This window comes from Martes martes, assembly GCF_963455335.1.
Source record: "Martes martes genome assembly, chromosome: 12".
Lineage (NCBI taxonomy): Eukaryota > Metazoa > Chordata > Mammalia > Carnivora > Mustelidae > Martes > Martes martes.
The window spans coordinates 84,381,081-84,407,856 of NC_137900.1; the positions used below are offsets into that span (position 1 = coordinate 84,381,081).

At 42.3% G+C, this 26,776-nt stretch overlaps 2 protein-coding genes across 2 annotated transcripts; both read left to right on the top strand.

The window, feature by feature from the left end:
- Nucleotides 1–6,921: 6,921 nt before the first annotated feature.
- On the top strand, nt 6,922–7,851 carry LOC308353405 (olfactory receptor 1G1-like; the record flags this gene model as incomplete). Its single annotated transcript, XM_080820239.1, has 1 exon — nt 6,922–7,851. Exon 1 carries the CDS (start codon nt 7,009–7,011, stop codon nt 7,849–7,851), a length of 843 nt encoding a protein of 280 aa, XP_080676365.1. The 5' UTR covers nt 6,922–7,008.
- Nucleotides 7,852–19,519: 11,668 nt separating this feature from the next.
- Nucleotides 19,520–20,449, top strand: LOC308353406 (olfactory receptor 1G1-like; the record flags this gene model as incomplete). The annotated part of the gene is made up of 1 exon (XM_080820240.1): nt 19,520–20,449. The coding sequence occupies exon 1, from the start codon at nt 19,607–19,609 to the stop codon at nt 20,447–20,449; it is 843 nt and encodes a 280-aa protein (XP_080676366.1). The 5' UTR covers nt 19,520–19,606.
- Between the last annotated feature and the right edge of the window lie 6,327 nt (nt 20,450–26,776).

A 26,776-nucleotide genomic window follows, 5' to 3' on the forward strand; every position in this document is an offset into this window, starting at 1 on the left:
TGATGCAAGAAGAATATCTCAACAGATGGAAGAAAAAACATGTCATAAACTCCAACATCCACTCACTGAAAGGTCCTCTTGGCAAAATGGGGATGAAAGAAAACTTTCTTAACCTGAAAAAGGTTGCCTTGTTTTTAACATATGGCATATATAATACATAAGGGTTACCACACATTTAAATCTGTTGTCTAAACAGGGAATGAGAATACCAGCTCTAACCACAGCACTCCAGCACTAGACCTGAGGTCTCATCCAGGGCAGTCAGAGAGAAAAGACAGAGAGGATGTAAATTCTCTACAGGAAGAAACATGGGGGCATTTTGTTTACAGATAACATTTCCATACAATTGCAATTCAAAAGAGTCTATGGAGGAACCACTGGAATTAATAATTAGTTACCATCATGCAAAAACGAATAAAACACAGACACACACACTTTACTACATACACAAAAATCAGTTCCAGATGCACTAAAGAACTGATTGGGGAAAGCAAAATTATAAAGTTTTTAAAAGAAAATGCTGGCAAATATCTTCCTGAACTCATGAAAGAAAGCCCACTTCAACCAGACACAAATAAAGCACTCAGAAAAAAAAAAAAATTACTGATGAATTCAATCAGTTAAAATAAAAATACTGATTTAGCAAACAGCACTATAAACAGTGAAATGACAAACCAGAGATAGAGGAAATGTTTATCATGTACATAAATCAACAAAGGACTAGGATCTAGAATAAATAGTTCTACATAGTTCTATAAATACATCTGAATATAACAGATAACTAAACGGAAAAAACGAATAAAAACTGAAACAAGCACTTTCAAAACAAGGAAATAAAAATACTAATGAGTGGCACCTGGATGGCTCACTCAGTTAAGCCTCACTCTTGATTTTCCCTCAGGTCATGATCTCTGGCTGGTGAGATCAAGCCCTGAGTCAGCTTCTCTCGTCCCTCTCTCTCCATCCCTCCCCCTGCTCCCTGCTCCCTGCTCCCTTCTCTCTTGCTCTTTCACTCTTTCTCTAAGATAAATAAATCTTTTTTAAAATGCTAATGAGTATTTATAAGGAACTCAATCTCATAATTAACCACTGAAATATAAAATCAAACCATCAGGAGATGAGACCCAAACCACACACGCAGCAACATGACCACAGTGGAAAAGGCTGAAACCACCAGGATTTATCCAGGATGTGGTCCAACGAGCGCTCTCACACGTTGCTGGTCCAAGTGCAATGTGGGACAATCTCCCTGGAGGTCAGTTTCACAATGTGAAGGACACAGATATCTTGGAATATCTGGAGGACACAGATATCTCGGAACCCAGACTTGCCACTCCTGGGCATGTACACAACAGAAAGGAATACATGTGCGCACCAAGACTCAGGTACCAGAATGAACAACTCACAGCAATGGTAATGAACATACCGCCACTACATACACATATCCAGATGAATCTCATATAAGTAAAAATATTGAACAAAAGGAGCCAGAGAAAAGAATACATAGTGGATGAGTGCATTTATTTAAAGTTCAGAAACAGACAAAGCTAAAAGAAACTGTTCCAAAGAGGACAGGGATTATTTTCATCCAGAATTAAAGAAAAGTCATGATTATTAGCAGGACACACAAAACGAGTGTCAGATGTACTAGCCACGTTCAACTTCTAAATCTGGGAAGCTGTACAAAGGGGGTTGGTTTCTAATATTTCCTGGAGGTGGGGGGTGGATAGTGTTTGTGTTTTGCACAGTTTTCTCTATGTCTTACTCTTAACTGATTAATTTTTTAAAGTACACACCATGATTACTACTACATGGGCACCAGATTATCTATCTACATTTCTGTGATACAAAAATCTCTCATGAGAGAAGGATTTTCTGTGCATTTGCAGTGAACTCATTGAGCAGGTCACCATAATCTGAACTTACACGAGGGTATGTATAGCCTGAACTAGTTGTACTCAGTGTGACTATACATTCCTTCTGTTGTGGAAATACGGTATGCTTGTGTCCACAGGACCCTGTGAGAGAATCACAGACAACATACACACACAGTAATTCCAAACTCAAAATGTCTGAAATCAGAATTTTGGCAGGCTACAGGGGCGCATAAGGAGGTGCTGTGATCTGTACGAGACAACACTGAACATGAACACCCTTCAGTTGCGAAACTGAGTGTGAAGGAAGAATGCTAACCAACAGGCCCAGGTCACAGAAGAATGTAAAAAGTGTAATTCCATTCCCATAAAGGACAAAAACAGGCACATCTAGAGTTAACTATACAGTGTACGATCTCTGCCTGTGGGTTAACAACCTGAACACTGGAAAAGAGAGCAGGGAGAGACCAAGGAAAGAGATAGGCCACGCCCATTGGTAGGCAACAGTGTTACTAAGCAAGGGAACTTACACACAGGGCATGTCTTATCTAGGGCACCCCAAGACAAGTAGATAGGCACACCCGCCCACCAGAATCACAAAAGTTTGTATACAGAGAGGCCTTGCAGGGGCTCAGTCACTTAGCCTCCCAGAGGGTCTCGAAGGCACATTGCTAACTCAGGGCTGTGTGCTTGAAAATGGCTCCCACCAAGAGTGGCCAGAGCTGCATTCTGAGATCAGGGGAGGGATAGGGAGCTTCCCATTGCCTGGGGCTAATTCATGGGTCAACTGGTGGTCACATCTTCTCCAGGACCTCCACCAAAGATGCATATGTGGCAAAACTACAAAAAGCAACAAGAAACGATACACAGTGCTCACAATGGTGATTTCCTCAAAAGGGGGAGGAAAGGTTGTGATGGAAAATGGGTGCACACAGGGCATCTACAGGATTCAACTATTTAAGCTGAGTGCTGGGAGAATGGGCATTCATTATATTACCACTCGTTCAACAGCACAGATGTTTTACAAACTTTTTTTGAGAGTAAGATACAATTACAGCAAAAAATTAATTTTAAAATTCAGAGATTGGGACACCTGGATGGCACCTGCAGTTCGGGGTCCAACTCTTGATCTGGGTTCAGGTCCTGATCTCAGTGTTATGAGATCCAGCCCAGCATGGAGCTCAGCTCTTGGCACAGAGTTAGTGTGGGATTCTTTCTCCCTCTCCCTCTGCTCATCCTACCCATGCTCTCTCCCTCCAAAAATGAATAAATCAATCTTTAAAAAAGAATTTACAGATTGCATCCTGAGCTTTATAGACAGGCTACATGTATTCATATCTCTGATCTCTGGGGACACTGAAAATAGGAATAGTCCCTCTACTATATGATATTTGAAGTGGGATTTTCTTTGTATTTTTTTAAGATTTTATTCATTTATTTGACAGAGATCACAAGCAGGCAGAGAGGCAGGCAGAGAGAGGGGGAGAAGCAGGCTCCCCGCCGAGTAGAAAGCCCAATGCAGGGCTCCATCCCAGGAACTTGAGACCATGACCTGAGCAGAAGGCAGATGCCCAGCCCACTGAGCCAACCAGGCGCCCTGATAGTTGAAGTATTGATCATTTTCTTAATCTAGAGTTTTTTAAAGATTTTATTTATATACCGATTGATTCATTTGATACAGAGAGAGAGCACAATGAGATGGTGGAGGAGCAGAGGAAAAAGGACAAGCGAATTCTTCATCAAGCCTACACCCCAACACAGGGCCATCGCAGGCCACAATATCATGACCTGAGTGAAAATCAAGAGTTAGATGCCCAAACAACTGAGCAACCCAGGCACCTCTGCTCCTGATCTGTTTTATCTTCAATTTTTTTTTCTTATTTTCAAGGATTGACTGTATCTCATCTGTGGGGACTGGGCTCTAATTAGAAAGGGTGACTCTATGATACAGCTAGGCCCCGTTCAAGATCAGACCAGGAGGATGCAGCCAAGCAGCATCTCACCCAGGGGAAAAACCAGGAGTCCCCCCCCCCAGGGATCCCAGCCCTGGTCATCTGAATGGTATTCTCACTGATGCTACCAGGACTCAGGGGACCCTGATGCAGACGGACCAGCTGGTGCTTGGACAATTGCCCCATCTGGGCTCTAACTAGGAGATTGGGAATGGGTCCCAGGAGACACTGCCTGTCAAAAGTCAGCGGCACCTGTGCCTGAGATATCACCAAGACCGGAGTTTTTAGTCTGTGCTGTTCCTACAGACAGGGAAGGGCTCTGTGACTCACTCCAGCCATGTCTTCTCTAGCAAACCCAATCTCCTCCCTGGAAGTGTCAGAGACTGAGGCTGGCCAGCATGTCCAGGTAAGAACTGAGGCATATGGATGGCAAGAGAACCGTCTACCTTAGCCCCCTTGTAAGCATGCTTGCACACACACACACACACACACAGGCACACAAACACACACACACAAACACACAAACACACACAGAGTAATAGATCTGCTCCTTCTGCTTTCCCTCTTTCTATCCTACATCCCCATCTGCCAATCAATTTCTGGCTCTTCGAGGAGGACCACCTACCTCGAGGGTTCTTCATATCCCTCATGGTCTAGTCTGAAGTCATTGAAGATAATGGGCTTCAGACCACCCTTCCCCAAGCCCCATCTGTATCCTGGACAAAGCACACTTCCCTCTCAGTCCACGTGGGCGGGTGTGGATCGGGAAACTCTCTCAGCCACCACACCAAGTCAGTACTAGTAACTGACTCCTCTATATCCCGTCAGTTTACCAAACTTGGTCGCACCCTCTCTTCATCTAAAAACTTGAGCCAGCAAAAACTATTCCAGATAGACACATTCGTTCCCATTCTTCCATTAATGACTGAGGCAGGTGGGGAGCTCTGATGATTCTGTGATTTGTCCAAGTTTACACATGGCTTCAGATCCCAAAATGTCAATGGCTTTGCCACTGACAATTCTGAGTAGAGATATAACCCTTCAGAGGCAGTGCTGCTGATGCTGCTGACAGTGTCATGGTCACAGTGGTGGAGGTGGCTTTTGGTGTTCACACCCCACAAGGGGCAAGCCCAATCTGGAGGCACAGACCAGAACACCACAACCTCAAAGCACCCGCATGTTATTAAAAAAAAAAAAAAAAAGCAATTACAATACTAGACCCTATTTACTGAGCACTTACTAGGTGCCAGCCTTGGTCTAAACATTACACCGTCATTTTTTATCCCAATGTAATCTTTGCAAACACTGGATTCATTGAACTCAGATATTATCCCATTTAAAAGATATTATCCCTTTTAAAAAGTTTAGCAACTTTCTCAAAATCATATCAAGAGTAAAGAGTGGGGGCGCCTGGGTGGCTCAGTGGGTTAAAGCCTCTGCCTTAGGTTCAGGTCATGATCCCAGGGACCTGGGATCGAGTCCCACATCAGGCTCCCTGCTCAGCAGGGAACTTGCTTCCTAATCTCTCTCTCTCTATCTCTGTGTGTGTGTGTGCCTGCCTTTCTGTGTACATGTAATCTCTGTCTCTCAAATAAATAAATAAAATCTTTAAAGAGTAAAGAGTGGGAGTGGGGTGTCTTGGTGGCTCAGTCTGTTGGGTATCCAACCCTTGATTTTTGCTGAGGTCTGATCTCGGGCTCCTCAGATCAAGCCATACATTGGGCTCTTCCTCAGTGGGAAGTCTGCTGGAGATGCTCTTCCTCTCCCTCTGTCTCTCCCTCACTCCCAACTCACTCACTCTCATTCTCAATCTCTCTCTGTAAGCAAATAAAACTTAAAGAAAAAAAAACTAAAGAGTGCGGAAATTTTGTCCAGCTCCCCAGGGGATATTACATTTTTATCACAACCCTAAACAAACATGGCATGAAGCCATGACGCCACTGAATATTTGTCAACTGTTTCTCCACACCATCAAACAGAAACGTGGGAATTTCTCAACTTGATTGCACATCATGATTGATAAAGAAACTTCAGAGGATTCCAGCCTTTGGTCCCCTCAACACGCCTATCAGGTAAGGCTAGCATGCATATCTTACAGAGAAGGAAAGTAAGGCTCCAAGGGAGAAAAACTGTCCCCGAGTTTAAAAGGCACATGAGGAACAGAGCTATAACAGGGCAGCTGATGCTCTTCCACTGCATCGTGTGTCCCTGCTTCACAGTCAGCAAGTGTGACCAACAATGACAGGAGTGTCACCACCCTCGACAGTAGCCTGCCCTCCATACATATTATCTCAGTCATCACATCGATGACTCCATGAAGGTGCTGCCCATGGCCCAAATGAGGAAACACACATTCAGAGTTCAGTAACTGACCAAGCTCAGACCGAGATAAGAAGCAGAGAAAAGCTTCCCATCCTGTCTCCAGGACGCCAAAGCCCAGAACATAAAAGGAAAGGAGGTGGTGGCGAGGTTGATGAGGACAACGGAACTGGTGTTTCATTAATAAGAGCACATCTCAGGTTCCAACATTCTCACGTCCACGCTGACTCAGCAGAATGGTTCTCTAAGGCAAAGGTGAGCAGAACACCCCACTACACCTAGAGACCCCTGGTCTCCACTGGCTCCTCTCTGGAGAGACGACTCCTCCACCGTCTCCCCCAGGATGCACTCTCACACTCACACACATACACACAGGCGTCCTGCAGTGCCCACGATATCCTAGTAGATGCATGACCCCAAAATGGGCTCCAAAAGAGAAGAGACCAAGCTTGTTGTTCTAAGTCTTTTAGAAAGGGAGCTGAATTTGCCAACGTTCTCTCAGGTGAATCCCAGTTCATGTCACTCAGACAATCCATGCCAAAAACTTGCTACATGACAGGAATCTAGAACCCAAACTACAGCTCATCCTGATGCCTCATTACCATAGTCCACAGCCCTCAATGTTTACAAACCCAGAGTTACAGCTGCTAGTGAATCTCAGTGACCTTTTCAAAGAACACACAAAAACAGATCAAAGCCCTTGCGGTCTGTATTATTCAGGGCCTACCTTATTTAAGCAAAATTCTCTTCCAATTTCTCTACTTAAGGAAATCAGAAACCACACGAGCATCTCTGACTTCCTGCTCCTGGGCTTCTCTGACCACCCAGACCAGCAGCCTCTCCTGTTCGGGCTCTTCCTGGGCATGTACCTGGTCACCGTGTTGGGGAACCTGCTCATCATCCTGGCCATAGTTTCTGACCAGCACCTCCACACCCCCATGTACTTCTTCCTGGCCAACCTGTCCCTCATCGATACCTGCTTATCCTGCACCATTGTCCCCAAGGTGCTGGTGAACACCCTCACTCAGCACCACACCATCACTTACACTGGCTGCCTCATGCAGATGTATTTCTTCATAGCATTGGCCCTGCTGGATGACTTCCTGCTGGCTGTGATGGCATATGACCGCTATGTGGCCATCTGCCTTCCTCTCCACTATACCACCATCATGTGTCCCCAACGCTGCCTGCTGCTGGTTGCCACATCCTGGCTCTGCGCCCACCTCCTGGCCTTCTCACTCACCCTCCTCATGGCTCAGTTCTCCTTCTGTGCCTCCCATTCAATCCCACACTTTTTCTGTGATGTACCTCCACTCCTCAAACTTGCCTGCTCAGACACCCAGATTTTTCAGGTCATGATGTTTGCTGAAGCAGCCCTCACAGGTGTGGTCCCTCTCGCCTGTGTCCTGGTCTCGTATGCCCACATCATGCACACCATCCTCAGGGTCTCCTCAGCTGGGGGGAAGCACAAAGTCTTCTCAACCTGTGGCTCTCACCTGTCAGTCGTCACTCTCTTCTATGGGACACTTTTTCTGGTGTATTTCCGGCCATCATCCTCCTATTCACCAGACACTGGAATGGTTGTATCTGTGATATATACAATGGTCACCCCCATGCTGAACCCATTCATCTACAGCCTGAGGAACAGAGACATGAAGGGGGCTCTATGGAGGCTCTCAGGCTGGAGAAGATACTCTACTCCGTAACAGGTCCTCCCCCAGACTGGAAGCTCAGGCTCTCTGAAATGCCTTCTCCCTGCACTTCTCCACTGCAATTTTGAAAAATCAAGTTCAAGGCAAGATGGATGGTCGCCATCATGAGCAGGTTCATCAAACAGAGAATGCCTAACTGGACAGAAGGAGAATAAGATCAACTTGCCAAGGACACAGCTACAACCTGGAAGAAGGAGTGGCCAGCCATTCCTACAAGGTGACTTGATTAGTGGGTATACAGGTGTCCAAGAAGATTCAAACCACACAGTGGGAATCGCCAAAAGAAAAACATCAGCCAGTACTCGGGTTCTGGGATGAAGCCAGGTACCAGCCCAGTCTATGACTAACAGGTCCCACTCACCAACAAGCAATGCTCACAAGAGTTGGAAGGGTCAAGTGCTCTCAGTTTCAGGGACCATTTCCAAGCCCAGCTTTTGAAGCAACTCACTGAGAGGGGCGAACCTACACACAGAGAAGGCTGAATCGAGAAGACACTATTTTCTGGGACTGAGAAACAAGAATAATTCTAGGGGGAAAACGAGGCACAGAGAGATCAGAGGACTGGCCCCAACACACACCCCAGGGATCAGATCTAAGATTGTGACAAAGAGATTACTAGTTATGGACAAGTCCTTGATTTTTTGGTTTTTAAACTCTGGGTTATTTCATGTGTCTCAACTGCAGAATAATACATGCTCATTAGAGTAAATTTGTCAAACATAAACATATAAGAAAAACAGAAACACTCACAACCCCTCCTTATAAAGAAAAACATTGATAATATCTTACAGTATTTCCCACCTATCTTTTTCTAATGACTTTTTGCCTTTACTATGTTGAGAAAATACTGCTGGTACAATTATATGTACTTTTATGCTTAATCTTAAAACATGAGTTGTCTCCCTATGATTATCTCTTCCTGAACGTTTGGCTCTCTGAGGTTACATCACAAAAAACATCCATGATATATATGCTTTTCCGTCATGGTTGGATGGCTAGAGGGCTTCTAAGCTTGCACTATTACTAATACTGATGCAAAAAAATTTCTGAAAAGAAATGATTTTCATATATTCACAGTCCATTACATTTAATATTCTCAAAAGTAGAATACCTAAGCAGTACCTTTTAAGGGCCCTTTATCCATTCTGCCAAGATGCCCAAATGAGAGTGCCCAATTGTCTCCATCTTCTCCATATTTTGATGTTCACATTTCCCCCTTAATTATAACTGATATGATAGAGAAAATGGTATCTCCTTGCTTTAGTCTTAAGTTCTCTGATTGTTGGTGAAGAAACTATTTTTCTGAATCTGTTAAATATATTTTTCATTTTGCTCTTTCTAAATGTTTTATTTATTTCCAGTGCAATTAACATACAGTGTTAGATCTTTTTTTATTTAAATGCAAGTAGTTAACATACAATATATTATTAGTTTCAGGGTGGAGTTTAGTGATTCATCAGGTGAACCCAGTGTTCATTCTACCAAGTGTCTTCCTTAAAGCCCATCGCACAATTACCCTATAACCTCATCCACCTCCCCTCCAGTAAGCCTCAGTTTGTTCCCTACAGGTAAGAGTCTGTTACGCTTTGCCTCTCTCTGTTTTTATCTTATTTTACTTTTCCTTCCCTTTCCCTATGTTCATCTGTTTTGTTTCTTAAATTCCACACATGAATGAACTTATATGGTATTTTTCTTTCTCTGGCTAACTTATTTTGCTTAATATAATACCTTCTAATTCCCTCCACATCATTTCAAGTGGCAAGAATTCATTCCTTGGGATGGCTGAGTAATATTCCATAATATATACGTACGTTTATACCACCTCGTCTTTATTGATTCATCTGCCGATGGACATCTGGTCTCTTTCCATACCTTGATAATTGTGGACAATGCTGTTCTAAACGTTGGGGTGCATGTACCCCGTTGAATCACTATTTTTGTATCCTTTGGATAAATACCAAGAAGTGCAATTCCTGGGTCATAGGGTATATCTATTTTTAACTTTTGGGGGAACAGCGTAAGAGGGGTCCCCTTCCTCTACATCCTCACCAACATCTGTTGTTTGCTGAGTTGTTCATTTTACCATTCTGGCCAGTTGAGGTGGTAACTCATTGTGTTTTTGATTCGTATTTCTCTGAAGCCAACTGATGTGGAGCATTTTTTCCCCTGTCTGTTGGCCATTTGCATGTCTTCTTTGAATAAATGTCTATTCATATCTTCCCTCCATTGTTTGACTGGATTTTTTTTTTTTGGCGTTTTAGGAGTTTGATTAGTTCTTTATAGATTTTAGATACTAGCCCTTTATCTGATACATCATTTGCAAATATATTCTTCCAGTCCACAGGTTGCCTGTTAGTTTTTTGATTGTTTCTTTTCCTGCACAAAAGCTTTTATCCTGATGAAGTTCTAATAGTTCATTTTTGCTTTTGTTTCCCTTGCCTTTGGAGACGTGTCTAGCAAGAAGTTGCTACAGCTAAGGTCAAAGAGGTTGCTGCCTATCTTCTCCAGGATTTTGATGGATTCCTGTCTCATGTTGAGGTCTTTCATCCATTTTGAATTTATTTTTGTTTATGGTATAAGGAAATGGTCCAGTTTCATTCTTCCACATGTAGCTGTCTGGTTTTCCCAACACCATTTGTTGAAGAGACTGTCTTTTTTCCATTGAACATTCTTTCCTGCTTTGTCAAAGATTCGTTGACCATAGAGATGAAGGTCCATGTCTGGGTTCTCTGTTCTGTTCCATTGATCGATGTGTCTGTTTTTGTGCCAGTACCATACTGTCTTGATGATTACAGCTTTGTAATATAGCTTAAAGTCCAGAATTGTGATGCCTCCGGTCTGGTGTTCTTTCTCAACATTCCTTTGCTGATTCTGGGTCTGCTGGTTCCATACAAATTTTAGGATTGTTTGTTCCAGTTCTGTGAAACATGCTGGTGTTATTTTGATAGCAATTGCATTGAATGTGTACATTGCTTTGGGTAGTATAGACATTTTAACAATAATTGTTCTTCCACTCCATGAACATGGAATGTTTTCCCATTTCTTTGTGCCTTCCTCAATTTCCTTCATAACCATTCTATAGTTTTTAGAGTATAGATCCTGTACCTCCTTTGGTTAGGTTTATTCCCAGGTAATAAACTGGTTTATAACTGGTTTTTTACTGGTTTTGGTGCAATTGTAATTTGAGCAATTCCTTGATTTCTCTTTCTGCTGCTTCATTATTGGTGTATAGAAGTGCAAGACTTCTGTGCATTGATTTTATATCCTGCAACTTTGCTGAATTATCAGTTCTGTAATTTTTTGGTGCAGTCTTTTGGGTTTCCTACAGACTTATCATATTGTCTGAAAAGAGTGGAAGCTTGACTTCTTTGCCAATTTAAATGCCTCTTATTTCTTTTTCTTGTCTGAATGCGGAGGCTGGGTCGTCCAGTACTATGTTGAACAACAGTGGTGAGAGTGGACATCCCTGTCGTGTTCCTGATCTTAGGGGGAAAGCTCTCAGTGTTTCTCCATTGAAGCTGATATTAGCTATGGGTCTTTCCAATACGGCCTTTATGATGTTGAGGTATTTTCCCACTATCTCTCCTTTGTTGAGGGTTTTTATCATGAAAGGGTGCTGTATTTTGTCAAATGCTTTTTCTGAATCACTGAGAAGATCATATGGTTCTTAACCTTTCTTTTATTAATGTGGCATATCACAGTGATTGATTTGCAGATACTGAATCATCCCTGCAGTGCAGGAATAAATCCCACTTGGTCATGGTGAATAATCCCTTAGCTGGTACCTGGGTGAAAATTTCTGTATCTATGTTCATCAGGGATATTGGTCTGTAATTCTTCTTTTTGATGGGGTCTTTGTCTGGTTTTGGGATAAAGCTAATGCTGGCCTCATCAAAGAGTTTGGAAGCTTTCCATCCATATCCATTTTTGTGGAACAGTTTCAGCAGGATAGGTATTAATTCTTCTTCAAATGTTTGGTAGAGTTCCCCTGGGAAGCCAATCGGCCATGCATAGATACTTGTTTGTTGGGAGATTTTTGATTACTGTTTCAATTTCTTTTCTGGTTATGTGTATATTCAGGTTTTCTATTTCTTCCTGTTTCAGCTTTTGTATTTTATTATGTTCTTGGAATTTATCTGTTTCTTCCAGATTGCCTTATTTGATTCTAATAACATTTCCAATAACATTATAATTTCTTTTTTCTAATTTATATTTATTTTCTTCTCAGTGTTCCAGAATTCATTGCTTATGCACCACACCCAGTGCTCCATGCAATACATACCCTCCATAATAACCACCACCAGGCTCACCCAACCTCCCTCCCTGTCCCCCGAAACCCTCAGTTTGTTTCTCAGAGTGCATAGTCTCTCATAGTTCATCTCCCCCTCCAATTTCCTCCAACTCACTTCACCTCTCCATCTCCCCATGTCCTCCATGTTATTCCTTATGCTCCACAAATGAGCGAAACCACATGATAATTGACTCTCTCTGCTTGACTTATTTCACTCAGCATAATCTCTTCCAGTCCCGTCCATGTTGATACAAAAGTTGGGTATTCATCTATTCTGATGGGTACTCATCCTTTCTGATGGAGGCATAATACTCCATAGTATATATGGACAAATTTTTATTGATCCATATATACTAAAATTTATCAAGTTTATACAAAATTTATCAATTTTGCTAATATTTTCTTTTGGGGGGGGTTCCACATCTTTTATTTATTTTTTTAATTTTTTATTTCTTTTCAGTGTAACAGTATTCATTGTTTTTTCACCACACCCAGAGCTCCAAGCAATCTGTGCCCTCCCTAATACCCACCACCTGATTCCCCCAACCTCCCACCCCCCGCCCCTTCAAAACCCTCAGGTTCTTTTTCAGAGTCCGTAGTCTCTCATGGTTCACCTCCCCTTCCAATTTTCCTCAACTCCCTTCTCCTCTCCATCTCCTCATGTCCTCCATATTATTTGTTAGGTTCCACAAATAAGTGAAACCATATGATAATTGACTCTCTCTGCTTGACTTATTTCACTCAGCATAATCTCCTCCAGTCCCATCCATGTTGCTACAAAAGTTGGGTATTCGTTGTTTCTGATGGAGGCATAATACTCCATAGTATATATGGACCACATCTTCCTTATCCATTTGTCCATTGTAGGGCATCTCGGTTCTTTCCACATTTTGGTGACCGTGGCCATTGCTGCTATAAACATTGGGGTACAGATAGCCCTTCTTTTCACCATAAGATACCTGGGAATAAACCTAACCAAAGAGGTAAAGGATCTGTACTCGAGGAACTACAGAACACTCATGAAAGAAATTGAAGAAGACACAAAAAGATGGAAGACCATTCTATACTCTTGGATCAGAAGAATAAACATTGTCAAAATCTCTATACTGCCTAGAGCAATCTATACTTTTAATGCCATTCCGATCAAAATTCCACTGGCATTTTTCAAAGAGCTGGAGCAAATAATCCTAAAATTTGTATGGAATCAGAAGAGACCCCAAATTGCTAAGGAAATGTTGAAAAACAAAAATAAAACGGGCAGCATCACGTTACCTGATTTCAAGCTTTACTACAAAGCTGTGATCACCAAGACAGCATGGTACTTGCTAATACTTTCAAAGAACCAGCTCCTAGTTTCGTTGGTTTGTTCTACTGCTTTATTTCTTCATCACTAATTTCTCCTCTAATCTTTATTATTTCCCTTTTCCCACTGGATTTAGGCTTTATTTGCTATTTATTTATTTAGGCTTTATTTTGTCTAGCTCCTTTAGGTGTAAGGCTAGATTGTGTATTTGCAATTTTTCTTGCTTCTTGAGGAAGGCCTGTGCAACTATATACTTCCCTCTTAGGACCATCTTTGCTGCATCCCTTTGATGTTTTTATTTTCATTTGCTTCTATGTATTTTTTTAATTCTTCTTCAACTTCCTGGTTGACCCATTCTTTCTTTAGTAGGATGGTCTTTAACCTCCATGTATTTGCATTCCTTCCTAATTTTTTCTTGTGGTTGACGTCAAATTCCATAGCATTGTGGTGTGAAAATATGCATGGTATGATCTCAGTCTCCTCATACCAGTTGAGGCCTGATTTGTGACCCAGTATGTGATCTATTCAGGAGCAGGTTCCATGTGCACTTGAAAACAATGTCTCTTCTGCTGCTTTGGGATGAAATGCTCTGAATACATCTGTGAAGTCCATCTGGTCCAGTGTGTCATTCAAAGCTCTTGTTTCCTTGACCTTCTACTTAGATGATCTGTCCATTGCCGTGAATGGGGTGTTAAAATCCCCTACTGATACTGTATTACTATCAATGAGTCTCTTTAGGTTTTTTTATTTTTTCTTCAGGTTTCTTATTAATTGATTAACACATCTGGCTGCTCCCGAGTTAGGAGCATATTTACAATTGTTAGATCTTCTTGTTGGACAGACTCCTTTATTATGATATAGCATTCTTCTTCATCTCTTACTACAGTCTTTGGTTTGAAATCTAGTTTGTCTCTTATAAGGATGGATACTCCAGCTTTCTTTTGATGTCCATTAGCATGATAAATCGTTGTCCATCCCCTGACTTTCAATCCAGGGTATCTTTGGGTCTAAAATGACTCTCTTGTAAGCAGCATATTGATGTCTTGGTTTTTCACCCATTCTGATATCCTATGTCTTCTGATTGGACCCTTGAGTCCATTTACATTGAGAGTAATTATTAAAAGATATGAATTTACTGTCATTGTATTACCTGTAAAGTCACTGTTCCTGTAGGTTATCTCTGTTCCTTTCTAATCTTTGTTACTTTTGGGCTCTCTTTCCACTCAAAGGGTCCCCTTTAATATTTCTTACATGGCTGGTTTAGTATTCTTGAACTCCTTTGGTTTCTGTTTGTCCTGGAAACCCTTTATCCCTCCTTCTATTCTGAATGACAGCCTTGCTTGATAAAATCTTCTTGGCTGCACATTGTTCCCATTTAGCACACTGACTATATCATGCCAGTCCTCTCTGTCCTGCCAAGTCTCTGTAGACAGGACTGCTACCAGTCTTATGTGTCTACCCTTGTAAGTTAGGACTTTTTCTCCTGATCTACATTCAGAATTTTCTCTTTATCTCTATATTAAGCAACTTTCACTATAATATGTCACAGAGGGCACCTGGGTGGTGGATGATTTTTTTAACTACTACTTACTATTTTTTTTAAAAAAACATGGTTACTACTACATAGGCACCAGAATATCTATCTACGTTTCTATCATACAAAAATCTCTCATGAGAGGGGAATTTTCTGTACATTTTCAGTGAACTCATTAAGCAGCAAATCACAATCTGAATTTACACAAGGGTATTTAATGCCTGAACTACTTGTACTCTGTGGAATATACATTCCTTCTGGGGGGAAATACCATGTTTGATTATGGAGTGTGACCACACAACCTTCTAAGAGAATCACAGACAATGTACATACATACATAATAATTCCAAACCCAAAATGTCTGAAATCAGAACTTTGGCAGGCTACAGGGGTGCATAAGGAGGGGTTGTGATCTGTATGCGACAGTTCTGAACATGTACAACCTTCAGTTACATGCATCCACCCATTGAATGAATGTGAAAATAAAATGCTGAGCAATATGCCCAATTCACAGAAAAATATAAAAAGTATAATTCCAGGACACCTGAGTGCCTCAGTCACTTAAGCGTCTGCCTTTGGCTCAGGTCAATATCCTACGGACCTGGGATCAAGTCTCACTTCAGGCTCCTTGCTCAATGGGAAGCCTGCTTCTCCCTCTGCCTGCTTGTCCCCTGCTTGTGCTTGATCTCTCCCTCTACTTCTTTCTGACTAATAAATCAATAAATGTGGTCAAAAAATGTAATTCCATTCACATAAAGGACAAAATTAGGCACGTTTAGAGTAGACTATACAAGGTAAGATCTATGTATGTGGGTTATCAAACTGAACACTGAAACAGACGGCAGGGAGAGACCAAGGAAAGTGACAGACCACTCCCATTTGGTAGTCAACAGTGTTATGAGATCCAGCTCAGGACAGGGTTCAGTCCTTAGCATGGAGTCAGCTTGGAATTCTTTCCCCACCTCCCTCTTCCTCCTACCCATGCTCTCTCCCTCCAAAAATGAATAAATCTTAAAAAAAAAATTCAGAGATTACACCATGAGCTTTAAAGACAGGCTACATAGGATTCATAACTCTGATCACTGGGAGTATAGAAAATAAGAATATTCCCTCTACTACGTGACAGTTAAGTGTTGGTCCTGTTCTCCATATACATTTTTTTTAATTTTTTATTTCTTTTCAGCGTAACAGTATTCATTGTTTTTTCACCACACCCAGTGCTCCATGCAATCCGTGCCCTCCCTAATACCAACCACCTGGTTCCCCCAACCTCCCACCCCCCGCTCCTTCAAAACCCTCAGGTTGTTTTTCAGAGTCCATAGTCTCTCATGGTTCACCTCCCCTTCCAATTTCCCTCAACTCCCTTCTCCTCAACTACGTTCTAAATACACATTTTTTTGAAGATTTTTTCTTTCTTTTTTCTCTTTGAGAGAGACCATGAATGGGTGGATGAGCAGAGGAAGACAGGCAAATAAATTCTGTGCCAAGCTCAAATGCCAATAACAGGCCAATCACAGGACCACAAGATTATGACCTGAGCCAAAATCAAGAGTCAGATGCCTAAAGAATTGAGCCACCCAGGCACCCCTGCCCTGATATGTTTTATCTTCATTTTTTTTTCTTATTTTCAAGGATTGACTGTATCTCATCCGTGGGGACTGGGCTCTAATTAGAAAGGCTGACTCTATGATACAGTTAGGCCCCATTCAGGATCAGGCCAGGAGGATGCAGCCAAGCAGCATCTCACCCAGAGGAAGAACAAGGAGCCCCCCAGGGACTCCAGCCCTGGTCATCTGAATGGTATTCTCACTGATGCCGCCTGGACTCAGGGGGCCCAGATGCAGACAGGCCAGCTGGGAGGTTGGACAATTGCCCCATCTGGGCTCTAACTAGGAGATTTGGGAATGGGACCCAGGAGACACTGCCTGTCAAAAGTCAGGAGCGCCTGTGCCTGAGATATCACCAAGACCGGAGTCTTTAGTCTGTGCTATTCCTACAGACAGGAAAGGGCTCTGTAACTCTAGCCATGACTTCTCTAGCAAACCCAATCTCCTCCCTGGAAGTGTCAGAGACTGAGGCTGGCCAGCATGTCCGGGTAAGAACTGAGGCATATGGATGGCAAGAGAGCTGACTACCTTAGCCCCCTTGTAAGCATGCGCGCACACACACACAGAGGCACACAGACAAACACACAAACACACACAGAGCACTGGACCTGCTCCTTCTGCTTTCCCTCTTTCTATCCTACATCCCCATCTGCCAATCAATTTCTGGCTCTTCGGATCACGAGGAGGGCCACCTACCTCGGGGGTTCTTCATGTCCCTGATGGTCTAGTCGGAAGTCATTGAAGATAATGGGCTTCAGACCACCCTTCCCCAAGCCCCATCTGTGTCCTGGACAAAGCACACTTCCCTCTCAGTCCACGTGGGCGGGTGTGGATCGGGAAACTCTCTCAGCCACCACACCAAGTCAGTACTAGTAACTGACTCCTCTACATCCCGTCAGAGTTTACCAAACTTGTTCACACCCTTTCTTTGTCTAAAAACTTGAGCCAGCAAAAACTATTCCAGATAGACACATTCGTTCCCATTCTTCCATTAATGACTGAGGCAGGTGGGGAGCTCTGATGATTCTGTGATTTGACCAAGTTTACACATGGTTTCCGATGCCAAAATGTCAAAGGCTTTGCCACTGACAGTTCTGAGTAGAGACATAACCCTTCAGAGGCAGTGCTGCTGACAGTGTCATGGTGACAGTGCTGGAGGTGGCTTTTGGTGTTCATACCCCACAAGGGGCAAGCCCATTCTGGAGGCACAGACCAGAACACCACAACCTCAAAGCACCCGCATGTTATTAAAAACAGCAATTACAATACTAGACCCTATTTACTGAGCACTTACTAGGTACCAGCCTTGGTCTAAACATTACACTGTCATTTTTTATCCCAATATAATCCTCACAAACACTGGATTCATTGAACTCAGATGTTAACCCATTAAAAAGATATTATCCCATTCAAAAAGTTTAGCAACATTCTCAAAATCATATCAAGAGTAAAGAGTGGGAGTGGGGTGTCTTGGTGGCACAGTCTGTTGGGCATCCAGCCTTTGATTTTCACTGGGGTCTCATCTCAGGCTCCTCAGATCAAGCCCTATGTTGGGCTCTTCCTCAGCAGGAAGTCCACTGGAGATTCTCTCCCTCTGTCTCTCCCTCACTCCCCACTCACTCACTCTCATTCTCTCTCTCTTTCTCTCTCTAAACAGATAAATCTTAAAGAAAAAAAAAGTAAAGAGTGGGGAAATTTTGTCCAAATCCCAAGGGTACATTATGTATTTATCACAACCCTAAATAAATAAGACATGAAGCCATGCTGCCATTGACCGTTTGTTGACTTTGTTTCTCTACACCATCAAACAGGAACGTGGGAATTTCTCATCTTGATTGCACATCATGGTTGATAAAGAAACTTCAGAGGATTCCAGCCTTTGGTCCCCTCAACACGCCTATCAGGTAAGGCTAGCATGCATATCTTACAGAGAAGGAAAGTAAGGCTCCAAGGAAGAAAAACTGTCCCTGAGGTTAAAAGGCACATGAGGAACAGAGCTATAACAGGGCAGCTGATGCTCTTCCACTGCATCGTGTGTCCCTGCTTCACAGTCAGCAAGTGTGACCAACAATGACAGGAGTGTCACCACCCTCGACAGTAGCCTGCCCTCCATACATATTATCTCAGTCATCACATCGATGACTCCATGAAGGTGCTGCCCATGGCCCAAATGAGGAAACACACATTCAGAGTTCAGTAACTGACCAAGCTCAGACCGAGATAAGAAGCAGAGAAAAGCTTCCCATCCTGTCTCCAGGACGCCAAAGCCCAGAACATAAAAGGAAAGGAGGTGGTGGCGAGGTTGATGAGGACAACGGAACTGGTGTTTCATTAATAAGAGCACATCTCAGGTTCCAACATTCTCACGTCCACGCTGACTCAGCAGAATGGTTCTCTAAGGCAAAGGTGAGCAGAACACCCCACTACACCTAGAGACCCCTGGTCTCCACTGGCTCCTCTCTGGAGAGACGACTCCTCCACCGTCTCCCCCAGGATGCACTCTCACACTCACACACATACACACAGGCGTCCTGCAGTGCCCACGATATCCTAGTAGATGCATGACCCCAAAATGGGCTCCAAAAGAGAAGAGACCAAGCTTGTTGTTCTAAGTCTTTTAGAAAGGGAGCTGAATTTGCCAACGTTCTCTCAGGTGAATCCCAGTTCATGTCACTCAGACAATCCATGCCAAAAACTTGCTACATGACAGGAATCTAGAACCCAAACTACAGCTCATCCTGATGCCTCATTACCATAGTCCACAGCCCTCAATGTTTACAAACCCAGAGTTACAGCTGCTAGTGAATCTCAGTGACCTTTTCAAAGAACACACAAAAACAGATCAAAGCCCTTGCGGTCTGTATTATTCAGGGCCTACCTTATTTAAGCAAAATTCTCTTCCAATTTCTCTACTTAAGGAAATCAGAAACCACACGAGCATCTCTGACTTCCTGCTCCTGGGCTTCTCTGACCACCCAGACCAGCAGCCTCTCCTGTTCGGGCTCTTCCTGGGCATGTACCTGGTCACCGTGTTGGGGAACCTGCTCATCATCCTGGCCATAGTTTCTGACCAGCACCTCCACACCCCCATGTACTTCTTCCTGGCCAACCTGTCCCTCATCGATACCTGTTTCTCCTGCACCATTGTCCCCAAAGTGCTGGTGAACACCCTCACTCAGCACCACACCATCACTTACACTGGCTGCCTCATGCAGATGTATTTCTTCATGGCATTGGCCCTGCTGGATGACTTCCTGCTGGCTGTGATGGCATATGACCGCTACGTGGCCATCTGCCTTCCTCTCCACTATACCACCATCATGTGTCCCCAACGCTGCCTGCTGCTGGTTGCCACATCCTGGCTCTGTGCCCACCTCCTGGCCTTCTCACTCACCCTCCTCATGGCTCAGTTCTCCTTCTGTGCCTCCCATTCCATCCCACACTTTTTCTGTGACCTTCTCCCTGTCCTCAAACTTGCCTGCTCAGACACCCAGATTTTTCAGGTCATGATGTTTGCTGAAGCAGCCCTCGCAGGTGTGGTCCCTCTTGCCTGTGTCCTGGTCTCGTATGCCCACATCATGCACTCCATCCTCAGGGTCTCCTCAGCTGGGGGGAAGCGCAAAGTCTTCTCAACCTGTGGCTCTCACCTGTCAGTCGTCACTCTCTTCTATGGGACACTTTTTCTGGTGTATTTCCGGCCGTCATCCTCCTACTCACCAGACACTGGAATGGTTGTATCTGTGATATATACAATGGTCACCCCCATGCTGAACCCGTTCATCTACAGCCTGAGGAACAGAGACATGAAGGGGGCTCTATGGAGGCTCTCAGGCTGGAGAAGATACTCTACTCCGTAACAGGTCCTCCCCCAGACTGGAAGCTCAGGCTCTCTGAAATGCCTTCTCCCTGCACTTCTCCACTGCAATTTTGAAAAATCAAGTTCAAGGCAAGATGGATGGTCGCCATCATGAGCAGGTTCATCAAACAGAGAATGCCTAACTGGACAGAAGGAGAATAAGATCAACTTGCCAAGGACACAGCTACAACCTGGAAGAAGGAGTGGCCAGCCAATCCTACAAGGTGACTTGATTAGTGGGTATACAGGTGTCCAAGAAGATTCAAACCACACAGTGGGAATCGCCAAAAGAAAAACATCAGCCAGTACTCGGGTTCTGGGATGAAGCCAGGTACCAGCCCAGTCTATGACTAACAGGTCCCACTCACCAACAAGCAATGCTCACAAGAGTTGGAAGGGTCAAGTGCTCTCAGTTTCAGGGACCATTTCCAAGCCCAGCTTTTAAAGCAACTCACTGAGAGGGGCAAACCTACACACAGAGAAGGCTGAATTGAGAAGACACACAATTTGCTGGGACTGAGAAACAAGAATAATTCTAGGGGGAAAACGAGGCACAGAGAGATCAGAGGACTGGCCCCAACACACACCCCAGGGATCAGATCTAAGATTGTGACAAAGAGATTACTAGTTATGGACAAGTCCTTGCTCTTTGGTTTTTAAACTCTGGGTTATTTCATGTGTCTCAACTGCAGAATAATACATGCTCATTAGAGTAAATTTGTCAAACATAAACAAATAAGAAAAACAGAAATACTCACAACCCCTCCTTGTTAAGAAAAACATTGATAATATTTTACAGTATCTCCTACTTATCTTTTTCTAATGACTTTTTGCCTTTACTATGTTAAGAAAATACTGCTGGTACAATTATATGTACTTTTATGCTTAATCTTAAAACATGAGTTGTCTCCCTGTGATTATCTCTTCCTGAACGTTTGGCTCTCTGAGGTTACATCACAAAAAACATCCATGATATATATGCTTTTCCGTCATGGTTGGATGGCTAGAGGGCTTCTAAGCTTGCACTGTTACTAATACTGATGCAAAAAAATTTCTGAAAAGAAATGATTTTCATATATTCACAGTCCATTACATTTAATATTCTCAAAAGTAGAATACCTAAGCAGTACCTTTTAAGGGCCCTTTATCCATTCTGCCAAGATGCCCAAATGAGAGTGCCCAATTGTCTCCATCTTCTCCATATTTTGATGTTCACATTTCCCCCTTAATTATAACTGATATGATAGAGAAAATGGTATCTCCTTGCTTTAGTCTTAAGTTCTCTGATTGTTGGTGAAGAAACTATTTTTCTGAATGTTAAATATTTTTTTTCATTTTGCTCTTTCTAAATGTTTTATTTATTTCCAGTGCAATTAGCATACAGTGTTAGACCTTTTTTTATTTAAATGCAAGTAGTTGTAGCAACATGGACAGGACTGGAAGAGATTATGCTGAGTGAAATAAGTCAAGTAGAGAGAGACAAGTATCATATGGTTTCACTTATTTGTGGAGCATAACAAATAACATGGAGGACATAGGGAGATGGAGAGGAGAAGGGAGTTGAGGGAAATTGGAAGGGGAGGTGAACCATGAGAGACTATGGACTCTGAAAAACAATCTGAGGGTTTTGAAGGGGCAGGCAGTGGGAGGTTGGGGGAGCCAGGTGGTGGGTATTAAGGAGGGCATGTTTTGCATGGAGCACTGGGTGTGGTGTAAAAACAATGAATTCTGTTATGCTGAAAAGAAATTTAAAAAAATACAATACAATAAATCAAAAAAAAATAAATAAATGCACGTAGTTAACATAAAATGTATTATTAGTTTCAGGGTGAAGTTTAGTGATTCATCAGTTGCACATAACACCCAGTGCTCATTCTACCAAGTGTCTTCCTTAACACCCATCGCATAATTACCCTATAACCTCACCCACTTCCCCTCCAGCAACCCTCAGTTTGTTCCCTACAGGTAAGAGTCTGTGACGCATTGCCTCTCTCTGTTTTTATCTTATTTTACTTTTCCTTCCCTTTCCCTATGTTCATCTGTTTTGTTTCTTAAATTCCACACATGAATGAACTTATATGGTATTTTTCTTTCTCTGGCTAACTTATTTTGCTTAATATAATACCTTCTAATTCCCTCCACATCATTTCAAGTGGCAAGAATTCATTCCTTGGGATGGCTGAGTAATATTCCATAATATATACGTACGTTTATACCACCTCGTCTTTATTGATTCATCTGCCGATGGACATCTGGTCTCTTTCCATACCTTGATAATTGTGGACAATGCTGTTCTAAACGTTGGGGTGCATGTACCCCGTTGAATCACTATTTTTGTATCCTTTGGATAAATACCAAGAAGTGCAATTCCTGGGTCATAGGGTATATCTATTTTTAACTTTTGGGGGAACAGCGTAAGAGGGGTCCCCTTCCTCTACATCCTCACCAACATCTGTTGTTTGCTGAGTTGTTCATTTTACCATTCTGGCCAGTTGAGGTGGTAACTCATTGTGTTTTTGATTCGTATTTCTCTGAAGCCAACTGATGTGGAGCATTTTTTCCCCTGTCTGTTGGCCATTTGCATGTCTTCTTTGAATAAATGTCTATTCATATCTTCCCTCCATTGTTTGACTGGATTTTTTTTTTTTGGCGTTTTAGGAGTTTGATTAGTTCTTTATAGATTTTAGATACTAGCCCTTTATCTGATACATCATTTGCAAATATATTCTTCCAGTCCACAGGTTGCCTGTTAGTTTTTTGATTGTTTCTTTTCCTGCACAAAAGCTTTTATCCTGATGAAGTTCTAATAGTTCATTTTTGCTTTTGTTTCCCTTGCCTTTGGAGACGTGTCTAGCAAGAAGTTGCTACAGCTAAGGTCAAAGAGGTTGCTGCCTATCTTCTCCAGGATTTTGATGGATTCCTGTCTCATGTTGAGGTCTTTCATCCATTTTGAATTTATTTTTGTTTATGGTATAAGGAAATGGTCCAGTTTCATTCTTCCACATGTAGCTGTCTGGTTTTCCCAACACCATTTGTTGAAGAGACTGTCTTTTTTCCATTGAACATTCTTTCCTGCTTTGTCAAAGATTCGTTGACCATAGAGATGAAGGTCCATGTCTGGGTTCTCTGTTCTGTTCCATTGATCGATGTGTCTGTTTTTGTGCCAGTACCATACTGTCTTGATGATTACAGCTTTGTAATATAGCTTAAAGTCCAGAATTGTGATGCCTCCGGTCTGGTGTTCTTTCTCAACATTCCTTTGCTGATTCTGGGTCTGCTGGTTCCATACAAATTTTAGGATTGTTTGTTCCAGTTCTGTGAAACATGCTGGTGTTATTTTGATAGCAATTGCATTGAATGTGTACATTGCTTTGGGTAGTATAGACATTTTAACAATAATTGTTCTTCCACTCCATGAACATGGAATGTTTTCCCATTTCTTTGTGCCTTCCTCAATTTCCTTCATAACCATTCTATAGTTTTTAGAGTATAGATCCTGTACCTCCTTTGGTTAGGTTTATTCCCAGGTAATAAACTGGTTTATAACTGGTTTTTTACTGGTTTTGGTGCAATTGTAATTTGAGCAATTCCTTGATTTCTCTTTCTGCTGCTTCATTATTGGTGTATAGAAGTGCAAGACTTCTGTGCATTGATTTTATATCCTGCAACTTTGCTGAATTATCAGTTCTGTAATTTTTTGGTGCAGTCTTTTGGGTTTCCTACAGACTTATCATATTGTCTGAAAAGAGTGGAAGCTTGACTTCTTTGCCAATTTAAATGCCTCTTATTTCTTTTTCTTGTCTGAATGCGGAGGCTGGGTCGTCCAGTACTATGTTGAACAACAGTGGTGAGAGTGGACATCCCTGTCGTGTTCCTGATCTTAGGGGGAAAGCTCTCAGTGTTTCTCCATTGAAGCTGATATTAGCTATGGGTCTTTCCAATACGGCCTTTATGATGTTGAGGTATTTTCCCACTATCTCTCCTTTGTTGAGGGTTTTTATCATGAAAGGGTGCTGTATTTTGTCAAATGCTTTTTCTGAATCACTGAGAAGATCATATGGTTCTTAACCTTTCTTTTATTAATGTGGCATATCACAGTGATTGATTTGCAGATACTGAATCATCCCTGCAGTGCAGGAATAAATCCCACTTGGTCATGGTGAATAATCCCTTAGCTGGTACCTGGGTGAAAATTTCTGTATCTATGTTCATCAGGGATATTGGTCTGTAATTCTTCTTTTTGATGGGGTCTTTGTCTGGTTTTGGGATAAAGCTAATGCTGGCCTCATCAAAGAGTTTGGAAGCTTTCCATCCATATCCACTTTTGTGGAACAGTTTCAGCAGGATAGGTATTAATTCTTCTTCAAATGTTTGGTAGAGTTCCCCTGGGAAGCCAATCAGCCATGCATAGATACTTGTTTGTTGGGAGATTTTTGATTACTGTTTCAATTTCTTTTCTGGTTATGTGTATATTCAGGTTTTCTATTTCTTCCTGTTTCAGCTTTTGTATTTTATATGTTCTAGGAATTTACCTGTTTCTTCCAGATTGCCTTGTTTCTTTTTTTTTTCTTTTCAGTGTAACAGCATTCATTGTTTTTGCACCACACCCAGTGCTCTAAGTAATACATGCCCTCCCCAATACCCACCACCTGGTTCCCCCAACCTCCCACCCCCACGCCCCTTCAAAACCCTCAGGTCTTCATGGTTCACCTCCCCTTCCAATTTCCCTCAACTCCCTTCTCCTCTCCATCTCTCCATGTCCTCCATGTTATTTGTTATGCTCCACAAATAAGTGAAACCTTATGATAATTGGCTCTCTCTGCTTGACTTATTTCACTCAGCATAATCTCTTCCAGTCCCGTCCATGTTGCTACAAAAGTTGGGTATTCATCCTTTCTGATGGAGGCACAATACTCCATAGTGTATACGGACCACATCTTACTTATCCATTTGTCCATTGAAGGGCATCTTGGTTCTTTCCACAGTTTGGTGACTGTGGCCATTGCTGCTATAAACATTGGGGTAGAGATGACCCTTCTTTTCACTACATCTGTATCTTTGGGGTAAATACCCAGTAGTGCAGTTGCAGAGTCATAGGGAAGCTCTATTTTTAATTTCTTGAGGAATCTCCACACTGTTCTCCAAAGTGGCTGCACCAAGTTGCATTCCCACCAACAGTGTAAGAGGGTCCCCCTTTCTCCACATCCTCCCCAACACACATTGTTTCCTGTCTTGCTAATTTTGGCCATTCTAACTGGTGTAAGGTGGTATCTCAATGTGGTTTTAATTTAAATCTCCCTGATAGCTAGTGATGATGAACATTTTTTCATATGTCTGATAGCCATTTGTATGTCTTCATTGGAGAAGTGTCTGTTCATATTTTCTGCCCATTTTACAGCAATCAGACAACAAAGAGAAATAAAAGGTATCCAAATTGGCAAGGAAGAAGTCAAACTCTCTCTCTTCGCAGATGACATGATTCTTTATATGGGAAACCTAAAAGACTCCACCCCCAAACTACTAGAACTCAAACAGCAGTTCAGTAACGTGGCAGGATACAAAGTCAATATACAGAAATCAGTGGCTTTCTTATACACTAACAATGAAAATACAGAAAGGGAAATTAGAGAATCGATTCCATTTACTATAGCACCAAGAACCATAAGATACCTGGGAATAAACCTAACCAAAGAGGTAAAGGATCTGTACTCGAGGAACTACAGAACACTCATGAAAGAAACTGAAGAAGACACAAAAAGATGGAAGACCATTCCATGCTCTTGGATCAGAAGAATAAACATTGTCAAAATGTCTATACTCCCTAGAGCAATCTATACTTTTAATGCCATTCTGATCAAAATTCCACCGGTATTTTTCAAAGAGCTGGAGCAAATAATCCTAAAATTTGTATGGAATCAGAAGAGACCCCGAATCGCTAAGGAAATGTTGAAAAACAAAAATAAAACTGGCGGCATCACGTTACCTGATTTCAAGCTTTACTAAAAGCTGTGATCACCAAGACAGCATGGTACTGGCATAAAAACAGAAACATCGACCAGTGGAACAGATTAGGGAGCCCAGATGTGGACCCTCAACTCTACGGTCAAATAATCTTCGACAAAGCAGGAAAAAATATACAGTGGAAAAAAGACAGTCTCTTCAATAAATGGTGCTGGGAAAACTGGACAGCTATATATAGAAGAATGAAACTTGACCATTCTCTTACACCGTACACAAAGATAAACTCAAAATGGATAAAAGACCTCAATGTGAGACAAGAATCCATCAGAATCCTAGAGGAGAACTTAGGCAGTAACCTCTTCGATAT